This window comes from Odocoileus virginianus, chromosome 26 (assembly GCF_023699985.2).
Source record: "Odocoileus virginianus isolate 20LAN1187 ecotype Illinois chromosome 26, Ovbor_1.2, whole genome shotgun sequence".
In the NCBI taxonomy this organism is placed as follows: domain Eukaryota; kingdom Metazoa; phylum Chordata; class Mammalia; order Artiodactyla; family Cervidae; genus Odocoileus; species Odocoileus virginianus.
In genome coordinates this window covers 29,487,039-29,499,507 of record NC_069699.1, presented here as the reverse complement: position 1 = coordinate 29,499,507, position 12,469 = coordinate 29,487,039, and the positions used below count along the sequence as shown (strand labels likewise).

The window sequence follows — 12,469 nt, the reverse complement described above, 5'->3', positions numbered from 1 at the left end:
TTTCTTTTTGCCAAGTCACTTTTAAGTGACATTAAAAAAAAATATGCTGATATGCACTTCTAGTTTTCATATAAGGAACATATTTAAAGAAAAAACTATCTTTAAAACAGCTAATAGAATCAACTTCTAAATTCACCACTGATACCCAATGAACTGTGGTAAGGTTGGATTTTTTGTTACTGGACTTGGTTTAATTGTAGGGTGTGTGGCTGGACTTCCGGGGGATTGTGAAACACTTGAGATTGTATGTGAAATACTGCATATGTACCCCTGTGCCAGAAGGAGGACAGAGCTTTCTTCAGCATCATAAAGGGTCCTGTGAGTCAAAAAAAACATAAAAGACAAATGCTTCTGGGTTATGAGTTAGTTCATTAAATATTAATTTCATGCCTACAGAATACAGGTTTTCCTGTACAAGAAACCCCCAGAAATTTTTTAAAAGACATATTTACAAGAAACTACCACTTTTTCCCTCCCAATTATACTATGTAAGTGTTCTAGAAAGTTCTGATCTGGCATAGGATTAAATATTATGCTTTATGTATAAACGTCAACAAAACAAGACAAAACATGGGGTCTTGAGAAAAGACAGTTACAACAGGGACACGCATCAGCCCAGCCAGGAAGCCACTTCTCCCTTATACACAAATATCTTACCTTGGTTGGCACAAAGGTGACAGGAACACGTTCGTCTTCCAGCATGCGTCTGGATGCCTTTTGCCAATACATATAATCAACGAGAGATTTATGGTCGAAGTTCCCTGTTGGTGGCTTGTCGGTCTGATCCTTCTGAATCATTCCCACGGGAAGCCTGGGGTCAGGGGCCATCACCTCCATTTCCGACTGTAGTTCTTTGAGCTCTTCTGGGGACAAGTTGGCCAAGATTTCATCTTCATCAATCTCCCCATCGATTTCTTCTTGATCTGAATTCCTGCTATGTTCTGACATGACTCTTTTCAATATTTTTCTGTCTTACTACAAGAGGAGAAATAATCAACAAATATTTTAAAAAAGATAAAGCTCTCTCAAGAAGTTCCCCCAGTTAGTAAGTGTCCCAGGTCAATACCACCTTGAGGAGATTTCCCTCCCCACCAAGAACCCCAGTGGGGCTTGCTGAGCTGCTAGGGGTGACTGCAACTAAGTTCATGCCGTAACTATATTAAGCAGGGCTTGGTTGGAGAGGGTCAATTTATGGAACTACTATGCTCCTCTCTTCGGCAGCTTGAGTCAGCTGTGCAAATCCATCTGACATTTCAGTACAGCTGCTTAGGTTCGCCAGTGAGCACAGGCCTCCCAAACCTCCGCAGGAGTAAATTATTAGTTCTCTTCCTATGAGCTCTCATATTGTCCTACGCAAATTCATGCAGCCCATACACACACCCAAGTCTGGCAGGGGAGGCACTTCTTATTTAAATGAGGAAAGCAACTTACAATATTTCAGAAGAAAAATCCAAACAGTGACTTGAGGTCTACTGAAGTGAAAAATTCATTTGAAGGTGAAAATCAAGCTCTCAGGGCTTGCCTCTTCACTACCATGAGACTCTGGAAGCAAATAAAACTGCACCCAGGTGAGCAGAGCTCTGGCTATGTTACTCACCCACTGCGTAAGCTGAACCTCTGCAAGACATCCTTATTTGCATCCAGATCCTGTGATCTAACAGATGGGGATGAGCAGCACTTGAATTTCCACTATGAGTGAGGAGTTTAATATTTTAAATAATTTGTTTTTCTTTTTAAATGTCCATTAAGCCAGGATAAAAATGTAAATGGATCTAAATTGAAATATTAAAAAAAATTCAAACCATTAAAGTATTGGAAGCAACCAGGAAAATATTTTCTTTTTCATAACTTCAGAGGACAATATGGCAATATTTATCCAAATGACAAATGCATACTCTCTTTGCCCAAATGCGTACTTTCAGCGTGTAGGAATGTATTCTACAGATATACCCTCCACATGGGTAAAATAATAGATGTGTACAAAGCAGTGTATTGTATGCTGTTATTTGTGTCATAAAACAAAAACAATGTACCTATATATATTTATACAAATTTTATCAACAGATCCTTGGAAAGATACACAAGAAACCAATACTAGTGGATGCTATTGGAGAAAGAAATGGGTTGTCTGGGGGACAGGACTAGGAAAATAGGCTTTGTTACTGTATACCTTTTATAACTGCAAATTTTGAAACTTATATAGTGCCTACTCAAAAATATACATTTATTTTATAAAACTTAGGATAACACATGGAAGCATAAAATTTCCCCTTATTGCACCACTAAGAGCTACCATGATGAACATTTTGGTTTATCACTCTAGTCAGTTCTTTTTTCCAGGCATATAAACTCAATAATCTTTTGTCATCTGTCTGTTTTTTAACTTACAAAATCATGTGTTTTTTCTAGTCAAGAATATATTCTACTGCTACATTAGTTTTAATAACTCCCTGTTAAGATTCTTTATATGGAACTTCCATAATTAATGCAAGCAATCTCCAATTATTGAATATTTGGACTGTTTTTGATGCTCACAAGCACTTCTTCAATAAACATCCCCTGTAGTAAAATATTTATACACATGCAAGTTTATTTCTTTAGGATAAATCGAATACATACCAAGAAGTGAAATTACCAGGTCAAAGAACATGAGGACATTTAGGGCTTTTCATATGTATGGCTAGGTGATCCCCTCGATATTATTATAACCCATCCTCAATACATGTATATTACTTGCAAATTATATACATGTGTTACTATTTCAATATCATCTATAATATATAATTATATTTATATGTAAATATAAAATATACATTGTCAAACAATATAGTCTTCTATATATATAATGTTCATAAGTATAAATGAATTTAAATATATACAGACATCTGTATAATAAAACATATGCAAAAAATTACTTTACAGACAACTGATTTGCAGACCATCATTTCAGAGGCTTAGCTTGCAAAACAGTGATCACAAAGAGTTGGACAGTACTGAGCACGCACACACACACACACAAAGAGATTGTACCAAAAAGCGTTTTGTGTTCAAGGAGGTTTGGAAATGTTATATTCTGCAATTGTCTTTTAGAGATTTGTAAAGCACGTGAACTTTTAGACTCAGAAATAATATGTGAAAGAAACCCACTTATTTAGCCCAACACTCCCCAACTTTATTTAGTTAATTCAAGCTTTTTTTTTCTTTTAAAAATCACTAATATCCTTGCAATTACTTTCCAAAATTTGTACTTTGGGAAATAATGATATAAATATAAAAGCAAAAGATATGGAATCAGTCTGCTGGATTCAAACCACAGCTCCACTCCTCAGTAACTGTGTGATGTTTGGCAACTTACTGACCCCCAATTTCTCGTCATATAAAAGGTATCTGAGAGTAATATTCACCATATGCTATTAATGAGAGAACTAAATGAGGATACAGATAGATATTGATGTAAATATATAAATTAAGTAGGATGGTGCATGGCACAGAGCAAAACCTCAATACACGTTAAATATTACCAGTTTCATATTTCACGAATAACCACAGAAACACTTGAAGAGAAACAAAGACAACTGTGAAATGCAATCCATTTTATAAACCACTTCCATAACAGAAACCATTATATTAATGGCAATAAACAAAAATGGTTTAAAAAATCTTGCTCGTGCAGAAAGCAACTCAGAGGCTTTTAGGTGGAATTGTGAATAGGATTCCCAGTTTTCTTAGTGAAAAACAATCTGCTCTCCAGGTTCAATCCCCCGGTAGGGAAGATTGTCTAGAGAAGCAAAGGGCAACCCACTCCAGTATTCTTGCCTGGGAAACCCCATGGACAGAGGAGTCTAGTGGGCTATATAGTCCATGGGGTTGCTGCAAAGAGTTGGACAGAACTGAACACGTTTATAAAGAAAATGGAAAATCATCATTTGCATGTAAATAGGAATGAGAAAATGATCTGAATTGTTGCTTGTAAGCTTTCAGATTCGTATTACTATTCTGGTGACCAAATGCTTTTGACGATCATGCAGATTTAGAAATTTCGTGAAGGGACGCTGCCTCAGCTCACTTCCATCTTGCTGAATGGGTTTGGAAAGGGGGTACATCTCTCCCAGCTGCTTCCATGGTGCATTTCATCCATGTGCTGACGGGAAGAGTTTTGCTGGTGTAATTAGCCTCATTTGATGCACAGATGATTTAGCTGTGCTTTCTCTTAATGATGTCCTGCTGCTGCCACCTCAGCAGCTTCTCACATCAAAATCCAGCTATGATGCCAAGAGAGCAGCAAGCTGTAGGATCACCGATTGACTTTTATGGTCACACGGGGCATCACAGGTCAGAATCTCTAACAAAGCTTTATTCAGTGCCTGGGACCCCCACCCCATTAGAAGTTACTAAATCAGAATTCTCAAGTTTGGGTCCAGGAATCTCCATTTCTTTGGAAAGCTCTTCAAGTGATTCTGGTGTATAAATGGGTATGAGAGGGAATTCCTTGATGGTCCAGTGGCTAAGACTTCATGCTCTCGATTCAGGGGGCCCGGGTTCAGTCCTGGTCAGGGAACTAGATCCCACATGTTGCAACTAAAGAGCAAGCAAGCCACAATGAAGACCCAGTGCAGCCAAATAAATAAATATTTTTTAAAAATGAGTATGAGAATCACAGCACCATTGCAAGCCACTCATTTTATTATTTTAAGCCACTCATTTTAAAGATCAGGCTCAGAGACCTTTAGAAACTTTGCCTTTGATGAGGTTCAGAACATGCTACCTCAAAATATGGCACCTTGGCATATTGAACATTTTAAGCTGGAGGACTCTGAGAAAGCATGTGCTGGAAGGACACTTTGACCTCCCTCTTCATCCCTGAAGCAGGTCAGGAGACCCTCCTGTGAGAGAAGTGTCTTTACCTCTGAAGACAGAGAGACCAAGATGAATCCAAACAGGCCCTAGTTGACTACCTGTGCTCATACCATCTGCCCTGTCTCATTTTTTCCTCCTGACTTTCTACTCTTCATCAAACCTAGTATAAAAACACTTAACATGTCTTGGGGTCTTTATTCCCTTATGAAGACCTCTATGTCATGCAAAATTACATTAAGTAAAATTGTATGTGTTTCTCTTGTGAATCTGTCTTCTGGTCCGTTTATAGGGCGAGAATTGGAGAATCTAGGAATGCAACAGGAAAAAGAATTTCTACCTCCCCTACCCTGGGCAAGTCAACCTCTGGGCCTCATTCCTACTTCATCTATAAAAGTTGGATGGTAAATGGACCTACTTCAAAGGATTTTGGTGGGGGAAAAAACCTAAATGGCATTATTCATATTCAGTTCAGTTCAGTCGCTTAATCATGTCCGACTCTTTGCGACTCCATGAACTGAAGCACACCAGGCCTCCCTGTCCATTGCTAACTCCCAGAGTTTACTCAAACTCATGTCCATCGAGCCAGCAATGCCATCCAGCCATCTCATCCTCTGTCGTCCCCTTCTCCTCCTGCCCCCAATCCCTCCCAGCATCAGGGTCTTTTCCAACGAGTCATCTCTTCACATGAGGTGGCCTAAATATTGGAGTTTCAGCTTCAGCATCAGTCCTTCCAATGAACACCCAGGACTGAGCTCCTTTAGGATGGACTGGTTGGATCTCCTTGCAGTCCAAGGGACTCTCAAGTGTCTTCTCCATCACCACAGTTCAAAAGCATCAATTTTTCGACGCTCAGCTTTCTTTATAGTCCAACTCTCACATCCATACATGACCACTGGAAAAACCATAGCCTTGATTAGATGGACCTTTGTTGGCAAAGAAATGTCTCTGCTTTTTAACATGATATCTAGGTTGGTCATTAACTTTCCTTCCAAGGAGTAAGCATCTTTTAATTTCATGGCTGCAATCACCATCTGCAGTGATTCTGGAGCCCAAAAAAAACCAAAGTCTGACACTGTTTCCACTGTTTCCCCATCTATTTCCCATGAAGTGATGGAACCAGATGCTATGATCTTAGTTTTCTGAATGTTGAGCTTTAAGCCAACTTTTTCACTCTCCTCTTTCACTTTCATCAGGAGGCTTTTTAGTTCCTCTTCACTTTCTGCCATAAGGGTCGTGTCATCTGCATATTAAGTGCTTATTAACCATTAGTTAATCTTATATTTTCACAAAGAAATTGTCTTTCCTGCCTGATATCTAGCAAATATTGTTTAAGCCAAAATAAATGGCTTTTCAATTTTATTCTTTCCAAAAGTGCATATAAAATACATGTAAAAGAGCTGTTTAAGGCTTGATACAGTTGTGAAAAATCCTAATGGTAAGAGGAAGCACTTTTTTCTTGGATCTATCCATTTTTCCATCCCACCTTTATTCAGGAGACGATGACTGTGGACAAGCCATCTATTTCATCAGCCCCAACACTAGCTATTAATATAAATGGACACAACTTCTATAAATGGTTCCCAAGTGTTACTAAATAAATCAGTTCTGTCCTGTTTGTGGCATGCTATTCTCTTATGCAATTCCATTTGGGTCACCACGACTCTGCTACTGGCTGCAAATTGCCTGAAGATATTGTGAGTGTGAAATAAATGCCCTGCTCTCTCCTCAAATTTCCCTGACCCACAACTGCATTGCCTCAGAACGCGCAGTTACGTTTACAAGGTAATTGCTTCCTAGACTCAAAATACCCAGGCTGTTCTCCTCTTACCAGACTCCAGAGTAGCATGAATTACACAAGGATATTTACTATTTTGCTTTCATTGGTTTACTAAGCCATCTCAGAATTCTTAAACTGATTTGATTTCTGGCCTAATTTCAAAGGTAAACTGACTCTATAACTTCTGAAGGTGTGAGGATGCTGTCGTACTACTGACACTGCTACCACCCTCACTATGAATGGCACTGCCATTCCTGCTGTTAGCATTACAGCTTCTACTGCTGTGGCTACTACTGTTACTGCTAATGCTGCTACAACCACTAGTACTATTGCTGCTGTTACTATTAGTATGACAGTCTACTGCGACTAATTGTACAGCCGCATTGCTAGTATATTTGAGCACTTAATATCCCTAAGCTTGTGTTAAGTGATATACGTATATGTCAATTTTTTCATAATCTTGGATAATTGGTACTTTTATTAACCTCCTTTGACAGGTATTAAAACTGATATCTAGGCATTTGAGTTAAGGACTGCCTCTAAATTTGGGGCTCTTAATCCGTGTCCTCTGTTAGCTTCCTATCAGTCCAGCAGAAATTGCATCTCACATACCCACAGACTAGAGTCACAGCACAGAAAACACCTGCTCTGAGACTTGAGCCTCCCCGTTTCCACCATAAACTTTCCCACTTCCCTGCCTGCCTTTGGTCTCCGCCAAAGGCCAGTGATGGCAACTGACTGCCTTGCCAAAGCAAGCTCTGGGTAAATAACCTCTGTTTGTTCTCACTTAGGTGATCTTCATTTACTTCCATAATTTCAGTGCATTCTTCTCTGGCCATCGACTGTCGCGTAAGAAATAATAGTCATATTAGGAAGGCATGAAGATAAGAAACTCTAGATACTAATCCAGAAAGCTTCAATAGAGAAATATCAGCCCCCACCTAGATAAGCAGAATAGCCCAAAAGAATATCTTTAAAAGGGAATTCTCAGACTTGTGGTCACCAAGAAGGAGGGGAGGTTGGGAAGCGGTGGACTGAGAGTTTGGTGTTAGCAGAGGCATAAACAAAAAGTCCCTACTGCATAGCACAGAGAATTATCCTCAATATCTTGTGATAAACCATAATGGAAAAGAATATGAAAGAGAGTGTGTGTGTGTGTGTAACTGAATGACTTTGCTGTACAGTAGAAATTAATGCAACAATGTAAATGAACTATACTTCAATAAAATAATTTTTTTTAAAAAGAAAGCAACTGCTCTGCTTCTTGGGGCAAATAAATTATGAAAACAGGCACACTGCAAATAATGCAGTCATAGGCAGCTGTGCTATTGCCACCAAATACCTACTGAAAATGGTAAGATGCTGTAAGAAGGATTCTTGAGTCAAACTGGATGGAGAATACTGAGTTAAGGAAATTTAGAGATATTTCTTAATCAAAAAGCTATGAACATACTACTGAGAATTGTGAATTTCTAAATTGAGAAAATCATCTTCTGTACTGATAACCACAAAAAGCTTTTTATAACACAGAGCATTTGTTCTTTAGAACACATTTTGTGAAACGATGATCTAACCAAGTCAAAGGAAGAAAACAAGAAAACAATCTAATGAGTTTACACGGGATAAAGACTGGAAGGAAATACTCTAAAACATTACAACTCCAAGTGGAGGGATTACTGATGACTTTTACTTTATTTCATTTTAGTTTTGGATCCAATCTTGGTTTTTTTCCATCTTTTTTCTAGGTTCAGAAAACCAAATAAATGCCAGTTGCTTTTTACAACATAGAAAATAACCCCAAATAATATTTAAGTCAATATCAGGATAACTGCCTTAATTTTCTTGAAAACTTGGGATATGAGCACCCTATTAAAACAGATAAAAATAAATCCAGGTCTGATCAAATTTGTAGAAGAAAATACTTTAACCCTTAGGTATTCAACATTTAGGTATTGTTTTCCATGACATTTGTAAACTTAGTAGGCAAGTCTCAAGTCTTTCTTATTGGATACCTTATGTGTATGACATTTCCCTAATTCTTTGATGAAAAACCACATTATCCAAGGAAGAGATATCAAAACACTTAAAAACTGAAAGCAAGCCTTGATTTCTTGAGGGTTGTCTGCAACATATTTCATCATCAAGAAATTTATTCAATTGAGCTGTAAATTCAACTCACAGCTTGTTGAAAGCAAAAAATTGATGAAGCTTTATATTTATTATTATGGAATAGTATCTATAATTAAGTGAAAAATGCCTGTTATTAAATGGCCTATTCAGTTAAAAATTTTAAAACAATTAAATACAGTCTATATATATTTATTTCATAAACTGTTTGAATCTTTATCATTATGAAAGTCATTGTTTTCTGCTTTAAGCATGTCAAGGTTACCTGAATATTTTGCAAATGCATATATGATTTTAACATCAGAAAAACCTTACAGCATGTTTTAAGTGTATCAATATTTAGACACTGTCCTTGTAGGGATCATTTTACATGATTAAAATTTAGGCCACTATATACATTATCACAGAAACTACCATGGACCTCTGTTTCACCATATTTAAATGAAAACTTAAGAATTATTAAGACCATTTTATGGAGAAAGCAATAAGTAAATGGGCCATGGAGTAAAATTTTGTTGGGGGGGAATAACCAGCAAAGTCAGTATTTCAAACATTTGTTCCTTCCAGATTAAACTAATTTATACACTTTGATAGACTTTAAAATAATAAAAAATGTTCATGGAAATAAAGTATAACTTCTATTTTAGAAATATAGTTTATTAATAGGTCAATGTGAAAAAAATTCATTAAAAATCTTAGAAATAAGCAATACAATTACTGAAATAGACTATACAATGAATGGATGAACTCCAGCTGAGTATGCAGTGCATTTTTAAACTGCGACATAGAACTGAGATGTTCAAAATGAGATGGGGGAGCCAAAAGAATGAAAAAGTAACCAAAGTATGGAGAACTTTTCTAAAGCTCCCACATTTGTTTAACAGGAATTCCAGAATAAAAGAGTGGAGAGAACTGTGAAGAAGCAATATCAGAAGATAAATTATGGTTAATTTTCCAAGTAACCAAACCAGTCAATCCTAAAGGAGATCAAATCCTGAATATTCATCGGAAGGACTGATGCTGAAGCACCAATACTTTGGCCCCCTGATGCAAAGAACTGATTCACTGGAAAAGACCCTGATGCTGGGAAAGATTGAAGGCAACAGAAGCGGCTGGCAGAGGATGAGACAGATGGATAGCATCACCAACTCAATGGACATGAATCTGAGAAAACTCCGGGAGACAGTGAAGGACAGGGGAGCCTGGCATGCTGCAGTCCTTGGGGTCACAAAGAGTCAGACATGACTGAGTGACTAAACAACAATTTTCCAGAACTGCAGAGAGACATAAGTCCTCAAAGTAAAAGTACTTTCTGAATACTAAGCAAAATAAATTTTAAGCCATTTTAGACCATCAGCAGTTTTAAAACAGCTGCACCTACTCTGCCATTCTCAGACAACTTGCTATAAAAATGCAGAACTTTGAAAGAAATTACCAGAGAGAAAAAATTATCTACAGAATAACAAAAATCAGAATGATAGTAGACATCCTATCTATAGTCACAGATGCTCAAAGTCGATCAAGTATTATAAAAAGAGAAATACCAACTTCAGGACAGTGACTCTCTGAACAGAGGAAGAAGAGCATAAAAGGAAAAGGTAGAAGTGTCCAATAGCATTTATTATATAAGATCCTATTCAGTTTTTCTGAATTACTTCACAAAATAAAAAGCCACTTAAAAAAAAAGTCAGTAATATTAAGTTCAGCAACAAAAGAATGGATAATCAAATTGTGGTATTATATACAAGAAAAGACTACTCAATAAAAATGATGTCCATAGTAACATGGTTGAATTGCAAGAACATTTGGTTAAATAAAAGAAGCTGGACACCAAAAAAATACATGCAGTAAGATTCCATTTGTGTGAAGATCAAGAACAGGCAAAGTGAAACCTTGGAGATAGAAATCAAAAGAGCAGTACTTATGAAGGGTGGGGATTGACTGGAAAGTTGGCACTAGGGAATCTTCTGGGGTGACAGCTAAATCTTGATTGGGGTGTGGGTTATATTTCACATTGTTGTTTAGTCACTAAGTTGTGTCTGACTCCTTTTTGACCCCATGGACTACAGCCTGCAGGCTTACTCTGCCCATGGGATTTCCCAAGCATGAATACTGGAATGGGCCACCATTTCCCTCTCCAGGAGATCTTCCTGGCCCAGGGATCGAACCCGTATCTCCTGCATTAACAGGTGGATTCTTTACCACTGAGCCACCAAGGAAGCCCATGTGGGTTACATAGGTGGATAAATTTGTCACAGTTCATCTGTTTGTATGGCTAGGATCTAGGAATTTCATTCAATGCACATTTTATCTCAATGTAGAAATAAAATTTTAAACCAAAGTTGAAATTTTAAAAATGTAGACCATTCAAAAGTGGAAAAAAGAACCACAACACTGGTGACACCGCACACTTGAGGATATAAGGCCAAGGGCACTTCAGTTGATTGAAATGCAAGGAGAAATCTAGATATCACAGCTCTGTTACTCAAGAAGCATTCAGGACATCAGAGAAAAGGCCAGGGCTTCAAGAAACTAGAGAAGTAAAACCTGAAACCATGTTCAGTGTCTTAAGAATTTTATCAAATCTTACTAAGCTACACACAAGCCTTGTCTCTGGTCTCTTTCCAAAGAAAGAGCTGGAAAATATGGTCACTGAAATAAAGTTAATGGCTTCTCTTTGTGTAAAATAAATATGTAAATGTTTATGTAAATCATGTAAGTCATACTTGCTCATTATAGAAAAAAACAGAAGTTATAGATAAGCAGAAAGAAAAAATTGAAATTACCAGTTAGCATATATGTACTCTTAACATGTGGTTTGTTTTCTCCCAGGCTTTTTTTTTTCTCCAAAAAAAATGTACCTTTCTAAAAATTGTTTTTAATCTTTTCAATTTTGTTAGTGAGATTCTGCACATCATATTTTGCAGAAACCTGTGACTGTCATTGTTAGGAAAGAGCAAACAAGTAGATAATGTAATTAATCCTATTTTCCCTGGACTTAGGATGTGATCTTAAAATGTCTTCCTTGCGTACTCTGTTTCTAAAGGTGGGTCTATTGCTGTCTAAGACAGAATCAATTTGTCTTTCAAATGTTACTATTTATGACTTGGAATGTGTTCTGTGATATTAAGGTAGTAATATTTCTTCACAAATGATTTCTTCCCACAAATACAAAAGCACTTTCACCTAGGCTTGTGCTTGAAACATGACTACAAATGGCTGTAAAACATGATTTTTAAAAATGAAAACACTAGAGTTTACCAAACTAAATGATTTAGGATCCCTTCTGTGGTCTTTTTGGTAGGATATACACTTACCAGGTATTTCTGCCATCCATCAAAACACCTTTGCAATGACTGTGAGAGCTGCCTTTAGCCAGTGCTGGATTCTGTTCAACATTCTCAATCTGACTATTTATTGTCCATTAGAGTACAAGTGATATAAGATCAGAGACTTTGTCTCATTCGCTTTGTTATCCTCAGTGACTAGAAGAGATACAGACTCAAAATGAATATGTTGAATAAAGAGTAACAGATTTTCATGTATCGAGGGGCAACTGATTGCTGAAATAATTTGCAGTCTTCAAGATTCCTCTCCCTTCCTTCTGTCTCTCCTTTCTCTTTCCATTGTGGCTGGACATTAATGAGTGAGGATGAGAGTGCAGCCTGACTACAGGAAGAGCTGGGCATGCTGCTGGGTAGGATATGC

At 37.3% G+C, this 12,469-nt stretch overlaps 1 protein-coding gene across 3 annotated transcripts in view; it reads right to left on the bottom strand.

Annotated features, from left to right (window-relative positions):
• The window catches only part of LMOD3 (leiomodin 3), a 47,069-nt gene that overhangs the window by 14,151 nt on the left and 20,449 nt on the right, over positions 1–12,469 (bottom strand). The window contains exons 2-3 of one of the 3 annotated variants that reach the window (XM_020910101.2): positions 1,598–1,654; positions 658–975 (exon numbers count right to left, since the gene is read on the bottom strand). In XM_020910101.2, coding sequence (XP_020765760.2) covers positions 658–948 — 291 coding nt within the window. In that variant the 5' untranslated portion in view covers positions 949–975; positions 1,598–1,654. The other 2 variants (XM_070455693.1, XM_020910097.2) reach the window with 2 other exon arrangements.